Source organism: Neolamprologus brichardi, chromosome 3 (assembly GCF_056152115.1).
Source record: "Neolamprologus brichardi isolate AB-2024 chromosome 3, ASM5615211v1, whole genome shotgun sequence".
Lineage (NCBI taxonomy): Eukaryota > Metazoa > Chordata > Actinopteri > Cichliformes > Cichlidae > Neolamprologus > Neolamprologus brichardi.
The window spans coordinates 42566093-42583697 of NC_142106.1; the positions used below are offsets into that span (position 1 = coordinate 42566093).

The 17605-nt window shown below is 41.0% G+C and overlaps 2 protein-coding genes across 6 annotated transcripts; one reads left to right on the forward strand and one right to left on the reverse strand.

Moving 5' to 3' along the window:
• Window positions 1-4866, forward strand: fam113 (family with sequence similarity 113). Of its 2 annotated transcripts, none has more exons than XM_006807324.2 (9): window positions 1-322; window positions 597-678; window positions 1495-1574; window positions 1841-2073; window positions 2290-2440; window positions 3017-3263; window positions 3397-3453; window positions 4154-4342; window positions 4558-4866. In XM_006807324.2, the coding sequence occupies exons 1-9, from the start codon at window positions 320-322 to the stop codon at window positions 4704-4706; spliced, it is 1191 nt and encodes a 396-aa protein (XP_006807387.2). In that variant the 5' UTR covers window positions 1-319; the 3' UTR covers window positions 4707-4866. The 2 variants fall into 2 exon arrangements, with proteins under 2 accessions (XP_006807387.2, XP_006807388.2); XM_006807325.2 differs by having other exon boundaries at window positions 4247-4342.
• Window positions 4867-5279: 413 nt separating this feature from the next.
• Window positions 5280-17562, reverse strand: LOC102789557 (dynactin subunit 1-like). 4 transcript variants are annotated; one of them, XM_087837677.1, is made up of 32 exons: window positions 17432-17505; window positions 15721-15786; window positions 15438-15632; window positions 15119-15191; window positions 14982-15013; window positions 14625-14645; window positions 13582-13605; window positions 13138-13221; window positions 12638-12790; window positions 12442-12465; window positions 11764-11961; window positions 11415-11619; window positions 11184-11262; window positions 10842-11001; window positions 10537-10641; window positions 10184-10375; window positions 9988-10104; window positions 9746-9898; window positions 9447-9607; window positions 9168-9336; window positions 8965-9033; window positions 8539-8751; window positions 8282-8443; window positions 8003-8134; window positions 7782-7907; window positions 7528-7670; window positions 7277-7443; window positions 6859-6977; window positions 6319-6514; window positions 6139-6212; window positions 5955-6044; window positions 5280-5864 (listed from the first exon to the last, which is right to left on the reverse strand). In XM_087837677.1, the coding sequence occupies exons 2-32, from the start codon at window positions 15760-15762 to the stop codon at window positions 5727-5729; spliced, it is 3816 nt and encodes a 1271-aa protein (XP_087693803.1). In that variant the 5' UTR covers window positions 15763-15786; window positions 17432-17505; the 3' UTR covers window positions 5280-5726. The 4 variants fall into 4 exon arrangements, with proteins under 4 accessions (XP_087693803.1, XP_087693800.1, XP_087693801.1 ...); XM_087837674.1 differs by lacking the exon at window positions 13138-13221 and having other exon boundaries at window positions 17432-17562; XM_087837675.1 differs by lacking the exons at window positions 13138-13221; window positions 13582-13605 and having other exon boundaries at window positions 17432-17562.
• Between the last annotated feature and the right edge of the window lie 43 nt (window positions 17563-17605).

Here is a 17605-nt window from a genome sequence, read left to right on the forward strand (position 1 = left end):
GTCGTTAAAAGCACCATTTAATTGGCGACACCTGCAGTTTGGGGGTGTGCTTGAAACTCCGGAGTGAAATATTTGTAATATTTCTTTTTTAAAAATTCACACCAACTTTAAACTTTTAAAACACTAAGTGGTTGAGGAGGCTGTCGCAACTTCGGGTCTTGAAACTAAAAACTTAGTGGCGCAAGAGCCACTTAAGAGGAATTTGGCTAACGCTAGCTAAACGCTAGCTAAGCTGGTTGAAAAATAACACTGAACACCAACACATATAGCATTTACAAGGGGCTGGAATTAGTGGTACAGTTTGCATCTAAACTCAAAAATGGTAAGTATTTATTACATAAGTGATTTTAAGCCAACAGAAAAATAGCCAGCTATTTTATTTATTTTTTAACCACTGTTGGTCATTGGTAAGCTAATGTTATTGCGAGAAGCTTGGAAGTATAGTAGACAAACTCTGATGTCCGGTCAATATCTCATCTGGAAAAACTACCTCACCTTTGAGTTTGCACATTTAGGCATTTTTAGTGAAAAGTATTTATGACCACAATTTGAGCCCATAGAAAGAAGCAACAGTGTTTGACTTTATAATTTAACAGCGGGAGATCATGAAGAGTGTGAGCCACCTGCAGGCCAGCCAGCTGCTCCATAACAAGTTCATCGTGGTGTTGGGAGACTCCAGTGAGTAGCTGGCTGACAAAATTAATGAATCGGCATTTACATTATCTTGTGTATTTACACTTAAGGTGTTCTTGTTTGCCCAACGTTGACTGTTTTGTGAATAAACTGTATGTACCGTTCACATCCACTTCATTAGGTTCAGTTTGGTAGTGCTGGAAATGATACCCGTTTACCTTCATAAATAACATAGGCTAGTTCTTCATGACATTTGTTCAAGTTCAAATAATGGCATCAGACACGCAGATTTGTGTGTGGCATCTTTATTATACAAGAGTGTGGTAACCATATCTGTTCACTGTGATCATAGGGATGAATATGGTCAGTAACTACACTCAGGTACATTGCAGTTTATTTGCAAATATGTGTAATTTAATGGGGCAGCACTAAAATTACCCCAGATGAGTGTTTTACCACAACCAGGTTAAATTGTTCACCCAATCCAGGATGGATCCATGTTTTCATGTTGTTAACCCTATGAAAACTCCATGATCTAAGCCCTAAATTCTGACCCTATTCAATGTATCCTGTGCCCCAGTGTCAACTGCTGTCATCAAGACATTTTTATCCAGAAGTCTTTGTATATATTTTTCCCTTTCTAAACCATTCTCTGGCTCAAATTGATGGTAGTAATCAAGTTCAGTTTATCAGCAATTTCTAAAATGCTAAAACCAGCCCATTTTCTGCTAAGTGATGAATTAAATATTAAAGTGCACTTGGAAAGGTGTGCCCAATGAAAGGACTACTATCGAATCTGTATAATGTAATGTACTAATCTATGGGGACTACTTCTAATCTATCATTTTATTTCTTCCTCAGTTCAGCGGGCAGTGTACAAGGATCTTGTTCTGCTGGTACAAAAAGAGAAATATCTTTCCTTGAGACAACTACGGAGCAAGGCAAGGGCTAAATTTTACCAGTTTTATACACTGATACAAAAAGAGTGCAGGGTGTATAATCATGTGCATGCTACCAGTTAAAACCTCAGCTAACTTATGCAATATACAGTTTGTAATCATGCCACTGGTGTCATTTAAATTGTAATGTAAAAAAATGGGTGTAATATTTTTGCACAAATAGAAATGAGTCTCATTTGAATGCCGTGCTTTATATCTGTTCACCTCTTTGTTTGTGTTGTCCTCACACTTGTAACCTACTTCTTTAGGGTGAGATGAGCTTCGAACAGGACTGCCTGGTGGAAGGGGGCTGTCTGGGTCAAATGCACAACGGCACAGAGTACAAGGAAGTTCGACAGTTTCAGTCCGCCCACCATCTGGTCCGTTTTTACTTCGTGACGCGCATCTATTCTCGCTACATGAAGAGCATCCTGGAGGACTTCCGCCATGGTTTGAAACCAGATCTGGTTTTTGTTAACTCCTGTGTTTGGGATATTTCAAGGTGTGTATATTGCGTAACTATTAATAGGGCTGTTGATTTGATTTCATTAAAGAGCATATGTGAGATGAGTCAGAAGTGAGAGTGATGGATTTTTTTCGTGTGCATCTATCAGTTCAGAAGAATCATAGCATAACATTTTGTTTTCCTAATTGAATTCCTCCCACTGTAGTGATTTATGTTTCTTCTTCCTGTTTATGTCTGCACTGGGTGTTCTAGATACAGTTGCAGCTGGGTTGATGACTACAAGGAGAACCTTCATAGGTTCTTCGACGAGCTGCGTGAGGCTCTGCCAGAGGAAACGCTGGTTGTGTGGAACCTCACCATGCCCTTAGGAGAGAGGATCAAAGGTGGTTTCCTGGTGCCTGAGGTCTGTTAGCAAGTCCCATTTATATTATGATTTAACACTAATCTGATTGTGTTAAACACATTGCATGTCAAAAGTCTCTTGTCATCTGGGGAAAGCTGATCTAAAAAATTTGCATAAGCCATGTGCCTGTAATGGATAATGTGATGCCACTGTCCTCTCAGCCAAGTGCTTTTAGAGGCTGAGTAACAGCAGAAATCGAATAGCATTAACATCTGAAACCCCAAGGGTCATTTCTATTAGAAATGACATGCCTAAAATTAATACTATATTGGGTATGTCAGTATTTCTTTGTTTATTCAGAGTTGTAATTGCAATCTTGGTATCAAAATAAAGCTTTTGAGACTTCATCAGAGGTGTAACTATTACAGCAAATGCTACTGTGTCAAAGGAAGTGGGGATGCCTACATTTCTTTTATAAATTTTAATGAATATATTATGGTGCGATCTGTAGTTTTTTGGAGTTTTTTTTAAAATACTTACTTTATAGGTCTATTGCTCTGCATTATTTTATTTCTTTTATTTTACCATCTTCTGTTTTGAGCCTTAAAGCTTTGCCTTCCCCCTTATTTGCCTCAGATTGAGCACAAGGCACCCCAGTTGCGCTACGATGTGATTGAAGCCAACTTCTACAGTGGAACTCTGGCCGATGCCTATGGGATGGATGTGTTGGACCTCCATTTCCAGTTCAGATTCTCACTGCACCATCGAATGAAGGACGGAGTCCACTGGAACGCAGTTGCTCATCGCAAGATAACTTCTCTTCTGTTACAGCACGCTGCAGAGGCCTGGGGTGTGATATTGCCCTGTCCTGTGACTGTCTATGGTGAGAGGAAGTCAGGAGTCACACGTACATGCAGAAAAATATTTTGCACTTCTAGGATAAAATGTGGTTTGTTAGTGTCTAAGCTTTCTGCAGGGTTTGAAGTTCACCTTTTTTCTCCTTTTTTTGGGTGTAGATCACACGGAGGTTGCTGAGGAACAGCCAACCTATAACAGTGCTCCAAAACACACAAGTAAGACGTTTTATGCAAACTTTGCAGAGCCCTTGAACACAGACTTATTGTTTACAAAGTTTGGATAATGACCATATTATTACTGAGAATCTTGTAGTAAGAAGCAACAGCAAATTGAAGCCCCGACGACATGTATGTGGGTATTTTAGTGGACGTGGCTTTTTACCCCTCAGCCATAAAAGGCTTAAGAGGCACTGTCATCACCAGAAGAACAACTTCTGTATTTATGTGTGGGCAAGTTAAGCAGATTTCTCTATGGTTAGGGTTGTATCATCGCACATTGTTTTGGCAAGGTCTTGACAGCACTTCAGAGCGTCTTGTGTGTTTTTATGTGGGCGTAGATATTTTTCAAGATGAATGCAGAGAAACCTGTCTCAAAAAATACCCATGTTATGTGCAGATGTAGCTTGACAGTTTTAATTTTTGCAGGAGCTTTTCATGCTGTTTTATTAGTGTGTCAAAGTACTAGTAATTTCCTACCAGTTATTAGAAATAGGAAAGACTGCTACTCATTCCCGGTCTTTAAGGTGTTTCTGCCACGGAGAAACTGTTGCAGTAGATTTTATCACGTAGGTTGATACAAAACAAATATCTAAAAAAACAATCAAAGGAATGACTGCAGCCTTGCAGACTGAATGCATCAATACACAGAATGCTCCTTTTAAAAGTTACCCCTTTTTCTGCTGTCTCTGTTTCACAGACTGGCACTTGTCAGAGATACCTTACAATGGCTGCCGGGCAGAATTCTTCAGCGATTCACTCCCCACTAACTACTTTAACTTTGAAAACCCAGGGCCACAGACGTGTCACCTTGAGGCTAATGGAACTCAGAGAGCTGCACTCCCACCAAAACCTCACCACAGAAATCAGTACAGAGAGACTAGAAATGGTAAGTGTGCATAGAGTGGAATGTGGACATACTTGTAATGGAATGAACAGATGGGGACACCCGTGCTGGAATTCACTCTGCTGTCAAAATATTTGCTTTAAAACTCAGGTATCGATGTCTTTTGACTAGTTGCTAATTAGCTTTTTCACTGTGCAAAGATGTTAACTTGAAGCTGCCATGTTTGCTCCAGATATAACATGTCCTGTGTCCTGCAGGTTTTGACTACAGGCCTCCGCACCGCTTTGAGCCCTACCAGGAGTACAATTATCAGCATGTGATGAGAAGCAGGCATGCCAGACACCACTATGCCCCGTACACCCAACACAGACCCTTTTACTATGGCTACAATGGCGGCTACTACTGAATAGGTGTTTTACAAGCAGCAGACGCGTCCAAATTCTATTCGTCGAATTATCTTTTCTGTATCATCAGGACATTTTTCATTTTAACTGCAGTCCTGTGTTTTACATCTACTAATAAGAAGCATCTTTTTTTATTATTAACCTGTAAGTACATACACAATAGTTTACATCTACTAATAAGAAGCATCTTTTTTTATTATTAACCTGTAAGTACATACACAATAGTTTACCCTTATTACACATTTTCTTAGTTGTCTAAATTCAATCTTTCTGTCACCAACAAGACATTTTAAATTTCAGATTTCAAAGTTTGTATTTTTCTAAAGTTAAAATTAAAGTGTTGACTGTTATTGCTAAAAATGTGTATCATTATTCTTGTCTCTTCACATTTCTCACAGGTTGGATATAGTATAGATTTGGTGGGAGTGGGGTGGGTTAAACCCTGAACACTTATATTAACAGCTATAGTTAATGTGGTTGTGTCTGCAAAACTCCTTTGAATAATGTTTCACACACTTTATTGCTGAGATAGTCTTAAGTTAATGAGGTTGAAACCAAAATAAGCAGACAAACTGTGAGCTGGCACTTTATCATATTAGTGAAAGTTTACACTGTAATATCAGCTTACAAGTATAAACGTAAACATACATTTGAGTATTTCTTGCTCAGAATTGGGCTGCTATCTTTTATTGTCTGACTTGCACAAATACAAAAGATACAAAGGAAGAAACATCAGTCATTGCAAATGCAGTAAAAATTGCTTTGTAGTCCTTCCCATTTGCACAAAGTGAACATTGGTACAGAAACCTCTTCAATAATGAAATCATGACACCTTAATGACATTCGGGAGTCTTGAAATTCAGAAAAACAATCACTTTTATAAAGACACTTCTCTGGGTCGATAATATTAGTGCTATAAGTGGAAACAGTTTCCTGAGAAAAGTGAAAAGCAAAAAAGACAAATAGGAATGCTGAAGTGTTAGCTGGAATAAGAAGGTACTCTGCTGTGTGATCCTACTGCTCTAAACCAAGAGGAGACTGTGCACATGCTGCAACTGCGGCTTTGATAGGACGAGACGGTGGACTTGTTCCTGTCCACGGGTGCATGGAATCGCAACACGGCCAATGAATACAGTGTCTCCCTGCTTCTCTTCCTTGGCCTAGGAAACAAAAAATATGCACATGAAATATATTTTCCACTGTTGTATAACATGAATCATTTATATTCTTTTATACTACTATAGTAATACCTTAGTAAAAGAGGGGACTGGGAATGTAGCAAAGTTAGAAGCAGCCTTTGCTCCAGGCTGATATGAGACCACATGTTCGGCTACCTCACCCTGAAACAGGAGATCTGGTCAGACTGCTTGTTTTTAAAACTGATAACAAGACAACATAAGGATTGTGTAATAGAAACTACGTTTAAAGCGGCACCTTGAGTTTATCCAGAGCATCACTGAGGTTCTGCAGACGAGCTGTCTGCTCCAGGAGCTGAGCGCTTGCACTAACTGTAAGAAATGAAGGAGTCATAAAATAATTGCCCAATGCATTTAGCAAACTCACAAAAGTCTTCTTCAGAATATGAAAATACTTAAAACCTCTGTGACCACATACCTGCCGTCTTTCCAGTGATGTCCACCACTTTAACCTCAGCACTCAGCTTGAGCAGGGTTGCCAGCAGCTGGTCAGTCCTTCGGTATATGCCTGTGTTTAGTCCCTCTGGAGGCATGGAGCTTTCTTTAGACACTTGTGGGAGTTTAGGAGGGCGGAGCGGCGGCAGGGAGGCTAGCTGGGCTCTCATTTTCTCTGCCTGTAAGTTTATGTAGTTTATTATTATAGTTTTGTTTTGATATAAATACACTCACACACACACAGTGTCATAAAAAGTATCTGCCCTATTTTTTTTAATTCCTTTTTTTGCATATTTGTTAAAAATGTTTCAAATTATCGAACAAGTTAATATTAGACAAAGAAATTGTTTGTTTGTTTTTAAAAAAAAACAAAAAATGTAATTTTTACTCTGGTTATTTTTGTCTTTTATTACCATTTACTTGATGATCTGAAACATTTAAGCGTGACAAATATACAAAAAAGGATGAAATCGGGACGGCTTCTGTAAATTCACACACATACACACGCTTGAATCTAGCATACCTTGAGTCTGTTGTTTTCATTCTTAAGGTGTTTAATACCCAGCCTCTGGGCCTCAATCTGCTGCCTGAGGAGAGGAGAGTCCACCACCTGCATTGGCCCTCCCATAGAGGGAGGCAGACCTGATGGGAAAAATAAAATGATTGTGTAAACGACGACACCTTGTGGTTCTCCTTAGATGGTGCCGATTCTCCTCACTTTCATTAGTTAAAATCTGACTTAAGTCTGGAAGGAAAAGTTTCACTGCAATAGAACATACTCAATTTTTGCAAGACTTCTTATAAAATCCAGTTAATTGCAATTGCTTTTCTCTGGATAGAACAATTACATGTGACATTAATATAAACCACTATCAAATATAAAACACCATCAATTCAGCTGCTGAGAAGAAATGAGCATAAATAAGAAGTGGGAACTTCACCTCCTGCTGATCCCTGAACGATGGAGGCAATTCCTGAGGCAGGTGGACCTCTCAGGCCTTCAATGGTCATCTTTGACTGGTTACTGAGTCGTTGTTTTAGCTCTGCCTTCTCAGCCTCCAGCTGGTCAATATCAGCCTGCAGAGCATCCATCGTCTCCTCAAACTCCCTGGAGAAGAGTAACAGGGAGGGTCAAATGAATAGGAAAACACCACCATATGGAGAGGAAAATTTCATTGTTTATTAATCCTACTTTTCTTTCTTCTTCAGCAGGGCAAGGTTCTCATCCAATTTGGTCTGAATCTTCTCCACACGTTCATCAGCATCTTTGGTGGAGGTGTCCAGCTTCTTCTCCAAGAGGCTGAGGCGGACATGGGCCTCACTCAGCTCCTCACCCTGAGATAAAAAGGAGATACAGCGCCATGCTTGTTATACCCGTCGGTTCAGTTTTCATCTTTCCAGTCCCTTTCACTTCGAAGTGGCAGCAACTTTTCTTCAGCATGTTACCTTAATCTTGAGAGACTTCTTGAGCTCCTTGATGACGGTTTCTCTGTCTTCTAGTTTGACTCCCAGACCTTCGGCGTCAGTCATTTCTGCCCTGACTGTGGCTGCTCTCATTTCCACTGGAAGAGTCTAATTGGTGAAGTGGGAATTAGTCTGAAAAGTCCCAAACTGGGGACTTCACCATGTGAAATGGGTACTGTGAAACTGTTCAACCATACAAATACCTTTCCCTGTGGTTTTTCAGCATCATACTCTCCTTCCTGCATGGCTGTAGCCATCTTGTTCATGGTGGTGATGACAGAGCTGCAAGACTGCCGCAGTAACTCTGGGCCATTTACACCATGGGAGCCATATACCTTAGAGAACAGAAAGCAGATGGCGATAATAGCAAGAGATTAAATCAACAGTGCTTAATACACTACCTACTAATGTTGTGCAAAATGCTCAGAACACAAGATCAAACATCTGATGTGCTATGTGTACCAATTAACTAGAACTAGTACCTGCTCCACAACCTTGCAGGCAATATCCTCCAGTTTAAGAGCATTGAGACCTTCCTGTTCTCCCAGCGAAGGAACCATCTGAGCTCCAGCTGCAGCTACCTCTTGAAGTACCGCAACCACACGGGTCAACTGACGCCTGCACTCGGTCAGCGTCTCTGAAACCTGCCATATGAGGAGAGACATGTCAGGCGTACAGCTGTAATTATACAGATCCCAATCAGCAATGGTGCGTTGGTTTGTATGACATGTTTCCGTACCTCTGGTCCAAAACTGAGAGCAGCGGGGACTCCAGCTACATCTGTTCCGGGCATGCGACGGCGGATCTTCTTACAAAACTGTCTGATATCAGAACAGGAGGTGTCCAGGTCCTTCAGAAGAACTGCTAAACCAGAGCTCTCCTGTCCTGATGACAGGAAGGCGCGCAGACGAGCTACCTCCACTACCATACAGTCCAGGGCACTCTGAGTAAACTGGAGGTGAGAAGGCGGCATGTGTCATTTTAAAGGAAAACCCGACGCTTCTTTTTCCTTACAGATTTATACATTTTGGACATATTAAAAATATATATAAATTTTAATATATAAAAAACATTTTTATAATAGTGTTATTTCTGGTTTTACAGCCCTGCATTACAAGTAAAACTGTATAAATCTTTTTAACTTTGCTAAACATGCTTGATGTACCTTAATGTGATCAGCCAGCTGCACTGTGCAGTCTTCAGTGTGATCTGCCAGATGGACACTATACAGTTGCTGGAAGACAATACAACAGATACTTGATATAATGATAATGTTATAAACTCACTGATATCTACAGTTACACAGTTTATACGACAACTGAAATTTCCAGTTGCAACGTTTTAATGTAAAACCCATCCCTGCGTTACCTGATAGTACTTGATGGCCTTAGTGAGAGGTTCCACCTGAACGGTCTCATCCAGCTGATCTTTATGAAGCAGATCTATGAAATAATCCAGAGAGCGTTCATGGAAACTCATTTCAGAGTAAAGGGTTCCCATGCGCTTAAAAACGTCCACGCTGCAGGTGTTCAGAGCCCTAAACGAGTGCAGGGGAAAAGGAAAAGAGTAAAACACATCGACCCAGTGATGAAGGTAAGTTCGCCTATTTTATTCCTGCATCTTTATTGGTAAAGCTGCGATATTTACTGTTCATATTTATGCAGGGTGGCCTGCAGCAGGCTGAGGGAGTAGACCAGTCCTGAAGCGAAACTGCGCTGTTCTCCCGGAGGCCCTCTGAGCCCTGTTCCCTGCACTGGGTTCCCGTTCAAGTCAAACTTCTCCTGTGCCTGTTTACTGATGAGTTCAGCCTTCGGACAAGGAGATATCGACCACATACAGACACAGCTGAGTAAGGATTTGGGAAAGCTCTTTGAAAAACACACTACAACCAAGTAATTCTAAAATCGAGCACAAGAATTCAAACCTGTCATGTGTCTGCCTCATACCTTGCAGATGAGCCTGGGAATAAGCAGGAGTACCAGAATACAGTCATGGTCCCCACCATGGCGAAGGAAGGAGTCTGGCATGAAGGAGGTGAGGAGGGACACCTGTCTGTTCGACTGAGCTACTTCCATTTTCCTCAGCTCCATCTCAATGGCCTGGAGACAAACAGTGAGATTAGTTGTTTAAATAAAGAAAACCAACGGCACTGGCACCGAGGTTGTATGTCACCATGGAGCTCTCTTACCTTGGCGTAAGCCTTGGTCTCTGCAAACTTGATCTTAAAGTCAAACAGCTCTGCAGGTGGTTGCTGAACTTGTTCTGCATTTGCATTCTGCTGGCTGATCAGCTCCCTGTTGGCCTCCTAATGCACAAAACAAACCTTTTACAGCATCAGGACAATAGAACTGCAGGCCTGCAGAGTTACCCCTCCATCCACCTACCTGAAGTGAGCCAGTGAGTTCTCTGTATTTGTTGATGGTCTGCTGGTAATCAGCTACAGTCTCCTGGGCAGCTTCCACCCTTTTGTCTGCCTCTCTGACCTTTGCTCCACTCAGATCCAGCTGTTCCCTCAGCTCCATCTCTGTTTCTCTGGCATTCTCTTGGAGCTCATCATTCATCTCATTGATGGCTTCCTGTTAATGCAAAAAGAAAAAGAAAAAAAAAGTGGTTGGTCTGCTATAAATATCTCATTCAAACCTTTTCCTCACACCTTCGTCCTGGATGTGTCATGTTGGAGATTTAAGGAGTGTCAGTTGTATTCTATTAGATCTATTATAAATACAGCTGCACTGACCAGATCAGTCACGGTTTCTCTCAGCCCTCTGACTTTCTCCTCAAGGTCGAGGTTCCTCTCCGTTAGGGTCTCCACCATCTCCTCTGAGCCCAGAGCAGCATCCACCTGGTACACACACACACACGTCTTTAGTTTCCACAAATAAGTCTCACGATTTCTCTCACAATTTTTCAGATTAAGGACATGCATCTTTGCTGTCAATGACTAGTCTCAATAAATATTTTTACCATGTATTATGAGCTACTGTGAACCAGTAGAACCTAAATAAACCATTGCCTTTCTGTATTTATGTATACATCCTTTACCTGTTCCTTCAGTTCATCGATTGTGGCCTCTGCCTGCTTGACTTCTTCCTGCAGTTTTTCTTTCTGAGTCCTCAGAGTCTCCAGCTCCACGTTCTTCTTCTCCGTCTGCTTCTGAAGCTTCACATGTTCCTGTTTCTCCGAAGCAGACAGATCTCTCATCCTGAGGAAGAACCAGAAAGAAGGATTTTTTTGGTTTGTTTATTAGTTTTTTTAGGACTTGTCTTCTCTTACTGCTTTTTTACGAGTTAAGACAGGTTAATGTGATTTCTTTTTTATTTATGTGTACGCAGTGTAACAAAGAGCAGGCAAATACCTTCATTTAAAAAGGTATTTGCTACTGACCTGACCAGCGCCTCCTTGAGTCTGCTGTTCTGCTCCTCCAGCTGCTTGACCTGGTAACTGGAGGCAGCTCCATCTGAGCCTGCAGCAGGAAACAATGCACAGAAAGGTTGACAGCACTTGATGAGAAGTGAGCAGAAATGAGATGGATACAGAATACATAAGAAGACCTTGTGGATGACTTGAATAGCAGTGGTTATTATAAACATGCTGCTTTTTTTTTTCCAAACGCACCTTTCTCTGAAATCTCATGCCTAAGGATCTCCAGGTCCATTGACAGCTCCTCCACTTTCTCTTTCAGGCTATCCACCTCAACCTGGAGCGATTCTGCTCTCTCTTCTGCCATCTCTTTGTCCAGCGTGGCCATCTCTATGGCATCTGCCGTGTCAGACATCTCCTCCATGTAGCGCTCCTTGGCCTCCTGTGCCTCCCTGGCTTCCTGTGAAGTAAGAAGGTATAAATAAAGCATGAAACTGGCAAGCCTGATGAGTTAAGAGGTTGTTCTTTCATTCCCAAAACCTTGAGAAAAAAGGCATCACACTGTAGCACCGATGACGATTTAAGTTCATCCATTCCAGTCTACCTTCTTGGCCTCTTTGAGTTGTTTCTGCAGCTCGGCCTGCTGCTCCTGCATTTTGGTCTTCCACTCCTGAAGCTGCTCCAACTGGATCTTGTGTTTCTCCAGTTCCTTAAGCTTGGCTTTGTCTTCTGTTCGCTTCATCTTCAAAGTCTCCAGTTTCTCCTCCAGGTCCTTGACTTGAGCTCGTAGTGATTCCTCCTCCTATGAAGTGATTAGAGGCAAGACGATGGGAGAGCGGGATCAACAAAATTAATCCATTAACTGAACCTCATCTACTTCCCTAGACTCTACTTTTGAAAAGGGGACCAAAAAAAGCAAAACATTAATCAAGTACCACCACTAAAATCCCAGACGCACGATGTATAACATATACGATGTTACTCCAAATCCCTTTGCAAAGAATTTTTTATTTTATTTTATTGAAGGGAAAGGGAGGAAGAAAGAGAGAGAGAGAGATTCCTACAGTTCAACCATTTCCCTTAGAGACAGTGATGTAAGGATGTTTCTTTAAGTGCCTCAAAGTAAACCATGCGTCATCACCAGAAAATTCCCCGTGAGGACATTTGAAAACCATGGATAAGTATCAAGAAGGTCTGCTGAGGATAAGTTTTCCCCCCTGATGTTGTTAGTAAACACATGCCAGGCATCATCAGCATGCATGTAGCCATTAAGAAACTCTACCTGCTTGGATATGGCAGGTTCCACCTGGTTATAATAAGACGGATGAAATATAACAAAAATCAATTCAATCATAAATAAGAAATAAAATAAAAAAATAAAAAATGGAGATGAGATGAGCTGAGAGGATTGAACATGAACCTCAGTAAAGTTCTTTCCTTTCTCTAAGAAGAGCCTCTTCTTTAGGTTAATGGCCTACCTTGCTCGGAGTAGCTGGAACAGAAGCAGCTGCTGCTGCAGGTGACCCGCTGGGCTGAGGTATGACAGGGGCGCCCAGAGCACCCTGCTGGGAGGACAGGCCCGCCTCACTGACATCACCAGACAGAGAGGATGCGAGACTCTCACGAGAAGCCTGTTGACGAAGGCAGATTATGAACGGACTGTGACGAGCGGGAGAAGTTTAAAAATAAAACATGCAAAAAAAGAAGAAGAGGTGTGCTGTAAAGCATCGGCAAACAATCCAACTATCAAAACAGGAGGACCACAGTGAACAAGAACCTTCAATAAACCCAGTGGACGTTGGAAGATTCATCTGTGAAATGAATGTGATACAATGATTACCAAATATAATCACCTCCCAGTGTCCCTTACATGAGACACCACCCTGCAAGTATACACCTGTGCCATAATATCAGTAATGTGCTTCACCCCGCTCCCTGTGATGTGTCAGCTGAAGCTCTATGACACGACAGAGCGTACCCTGAGCGACAGGCAGGAGCGGCTGGAGGGACGGACCAGGAGGGAGGGGAGGGAGGTAGCTGATGTGAGGCGTGGCGTTTTCCACTGCCACAGTGTGATCATAGAAACTGTGTCAGAGCGGTTACTTAAACTAAATGCAGGTTAGACTGAAGATGAATAATGAAAGCTTTTAGTACTACCCCTTTATATTATCATACACAACCAGGTTAGTGATATTAACATCCTGTTTTTAGTCTGCCCCTCCTGAGTCAACGAAAGATCACACACACCTCAAGTAACTATTACTCATACAATTCTTTCAATGTCAAGTATTTCATAAGGAGAAATCTGCTTCTTATGGTCCCAGAGTCTACTGTTCAAACATTAAAATAATCAAACTTTTCAGAATTAACTCATCGATTTGCATTCCATTTGTCCTCTCCACTCTGCTGTAGGCAAGCTCACCTTTGCCGAGCGGCGGGCAGAGGACTGGAGGAGATGCGTGCACGCACACACACACACACACACAAACACACACACACAGATATACATACATCCAGTGGTAAGGCAAGATAAGAGATTAGAAGCACGTAAGAAGCATTTGCTGTTAGTTTTGTATTCACAGATCGTTACTTTAATACAGCATATGGTCAAAAGCACTGGGCCATGAATCTTTGAATTCAGGTGTATTAACTCAAGTCCCCAGCCATGCAGCCTGCCTTTACAAGCATTTATGAAGGAATGGGTCATTCTAAAGCACTTGCTGAATTTTAGCGTATACTGTAACAGGGTGCCACCATTGCAACAAGTCAGTCTGTGAAATTTCTTCCCTCGAAAATCTGCAAAAACTGGAAATGTTCTGAAATTAACTTCAGCAACTCAGTCATAGCTCGGCACACCACCAGAGTTACAGGAGCAGGCTAGCCAAGTGCTGAGACACACAGTGCATAAAAGCCACAAACTATCTACCGACTCTAAAACTGCAAGGTTCCAAACTTTCTCTGGCATCAACATCAAACTGGGTTTCCACAGTTTCCATAGTCGAGCAGCTGCTGTCGGTGTAATGTGTACGTGGCCCAGTACTTTTGTCCACATAGTGTAGCTGCATGCACCATTTAAAATCATCAAGAGCAAAGTTAATCTTGAGAGATCACAGGGACAAGAAAAAACTGAGATCATGCAGCAATGTAAAACTGAAAAAAAAAAAATTCATTGAATTATGACACAAAGAGAACTGACATGAACAGCATCAGGAGAACCTGAAACTGTGTTGTCGTCTACGCATGTACACGAAATGCCTTCACCAGAATAAAAAAAAAAGCTTAATGAAAGTAAAGTGGGGAAACCAAAAGAGAATGCACTGAAAATGGCACCTATCACAAGTAATGTCTTTATGACCCATGCAAATGTCAACAGATAAAAAGCTTAAGTGCAAAAAGATGAACTGCTGCATTAGTACGAGTATAACGCAGACCAAGCAAACGTGCTGAATTTAAATATAGCTCTACCTTTTTAATGCTCGCTGGTTGCTGAAAGAGGTATCCAGAAAAACAAAACATGAGAATTCAGCCCAGCAGCTGAGAGCCGAAACAAACAACATCGCATCATAAAGGAGAGAAAAAACAAACTAACTAAAAAACAACAACAAACAGCTGGTCTGCAACGAATGTCACAACTAGTGGGGTCAAACTGATCACCTTTTAATAACAACTCTCACAATTAAAATTTAAAATTTAGGGGTTATTTGGATGTTTGTTTAATCCAAAGTACATGCACCAATGTTAAAAACCAAGCAACAGACTTGTCGCATTTTTACTTAATTGACAAATAAAAAAAAAAGTGAGATCAAAAATGTGTTTGCCTACCTGTTTACTTGTTTTGGGAGTTTCAGGAATGTCTAGAAAAAAATAATTAAATAATTTATTGCACACTCTTGTTATCAATACTTACTTTGAGGCATTATGTTTTAGAAACGTGAGTGTCAGTTGTTGTCCTTGCTCACCTTTTTGCCTAAGTGTCTTTGCTGTTCCAGACTCAGGGGTATCTGGTGAGGTGGCATCTTCTACCACCTGGATCTGTACAATGGAACAAAAGTGTGTAATCAGGACAACATTCGAAAAAACACAAACAAATTACAAAGCTTCATTTTGAATAATGAACAAATACGGACAGAAAACAGAAGAAAAGTTGAGAATAAAAGATGTCAGTCTGCCACATTTGTACATTTATTATGTCATCTGCCTGTTTGGATCTTTACAGTTCAGTGCTGATGCCATAACACCATCATCAGTTCCTCTTGTGCCCACCGGTAGGTCACTAACCTGGGACTGCCTGACGAATATGCCGTGATTTTCCTCACAGGTGAAGTAGCGTTTGCCCTGCACTGTGCCATCGTTCTTGCCTTTCGGCTCATCCAGTATGACACCCACCCATTTCCCAGAAGCAAAGAGGGTAGCGCCAATGTAGGCAACAGTGCCGCGCTGACCCTTTCCTGTCACCTCGACTATAGAGCCAATCTGGGAGACAAAAAGTGGATAAAAATTATTTGAGTTATAAGCCATGTTATTCCGTCCTTTGTTATATCTGCATAGAAAAAGGACCCACCTTTGGAGGTTTACTACTCTCCACTGTTCCTGTGCTGCTCATTCTGCTGATCAGTGGGCTGGTCAGCTGAAGATACAGGTAAAGAGAAAGAGGTGAAAGGGTGGATAAACAATAATAAATAAGGAGTACAATGGGGGGAAGGAAAGAGACAATAGATAAGGAAGCCAAAGTTATGAAACACTAGAGAATTTATTGTTTATATTTAAGAATTCCAAAGTACCATAATTCTCCTTGCTTTAGCCTTTAACATCAAGTCTCAGGAATCGAAAATATTCAATGACAAAACAGCCCTGAGGCTGACAGCACAGAGGCATACTTGCAGCCAGTCATATGGTGACTCTCTGCCTTGCTCAGACAAAGGCACACATTGAAAACAAACTGGGACTGTGGTAAGAGTCTAATCCTTTTATAGAGATGTAGAAGCATGTGAATCCGTGCTATCTTAGTTTGAACCACAGGGCAGGACAAATCAGAAGAGGTTTAATATTTCTGGGACAGAGGACTATACACTAAAAGAAGACGGCGAATGAAAATAATTCACCTACCGATTCATTGGTTTTAGACAGACAGACCTTTTAAAAATCTACTTATGTGGTAAATATTAAGACAATAATGTTATTCTCATCGACAGGTCTGTCTATACTTTTTTATAAATTACTAAAAATATGTATAAACTCTGATGAAGCCAATAGATGTGAATGGATCGCACATCGACATTATGGTGAGTCTCACAAATCCTTACTTCTTAGCATTATAGTGCAATAACTCACTGTTACTTTTCAAATTGGTTAATCAAAAATTATCACTGTCGTATTAATTTCAGCATTATTTGCTGTTAAGTACTCATGTTACTCACCCTGGGAGTGTAAGAGTGACGTCTGTTCAAAGCCATAATTAAAGGTTAATACGGTTTCACTGCAGCCGAAAGAAGACTCAACTTTTTCTCTACTTCCCCATGCTCTCCTCTTTTTCAGAGATAGAGGAGGATAACACGAGAGTGCGATTACAGGGAGGGATCACAAAACGTCACAGCTGATTTGAACTGAGAGATGGAGGGTAATATTTAACCAGCTGAAACTTGGATGTTGGTTACTTTAAGGACCCATTCAAACAGCTATGATATCATCTTTTCATTAATCTGATTTACTACAGCTAAATGTACATGACATTCAAGTGAGACGTATGAAAACACACTTTTAGCCAGTATTCCCATTCATTTCACATACTATCAACCCATGGTATTTGCAAGACTAGTACATGCTAACAATGAACAAGTTAAAGATTGAGGTGGTTCACAGGTGACACACACAGGCTAACGATAGCCAAGAGAGCTCAGAGGGTCGAATACTAAATAAGCTACTTTAGAGGTTTATTTAAACTAAGAAGCAACAAGTCAGATACGCACTTGCAAAAAGTAAATGCATCCAAAGGAAGTCAAAGGCTTGAGCCAAAACAATAATGACAAAGTACTCAGTGACTCAATGGGGACAAATGTCCCGACACACAATTATGCTAATTCTATTTTAATGTTGACTCTTTACACCAAACCACTTTTAAATGCTATCTATGTACCACGTCGTAACAAATTATTTAGAACAGCTTTACAAAGCTAGCCAAAACGGTTTGAAACATTAGCAACAGGCTAAAGTCCGAGAGAAAGGCGCTGTTAAACAGCTAACATGACACAGGTGTATTTTGTAATGCAACTCACCTGATATATGCAGATTCCTGTCTTTAAATTAAGCCTTTTGATGTATTCATGCAAAAAATAATCCTCTGGTGTTTTTGGATAAATAGCTTAGGGATCCGACGAGCTTTTCCGTTTTTGACAGGTCACTTCCGGCAACCAGACAGACTAAAAGAAGAAGAAATGGGAGAAATAGCG

Coding starts and splice junctions, on each gene's coding strand:
- fam113 (XM_006807324.2), top strand. Junction 2,074..2,289: donor TGTGTTTGGGATATTTCAAG/GTGTGTATATTG, acceptor TGGGTGTTCTAG/ATACAGTTGCAGCTGGGTTG. Junction 3,454..4,153: donor CAGTGCTCCAAAACACACAA/GTAAGACGTTTT, acceptor TCTGTTTCACAG/ACTGGCACTTGTCAGAGATA.
- LOC102789557 (XM_087837677.1), bottom strand. CDS start 15,762: ATGAGCAGCACAGGAACAGTGGAGAGTAGTAAACCTCCAAAG. Junction 8,444..8,538: donor CTCTCAGTTTTGGACCAGAG/GTACGGAAACAT, acceptor CTCATATGGCAG/GTTTCAGAGACGCTGACCGA. Junction 7,908..8,002: donor CTGAAAAACCACAGGGAAAG/GTATTTGTATGG, acceptor TTCACCAATTAG/ACTCTTCCAGTGGAAATGAG.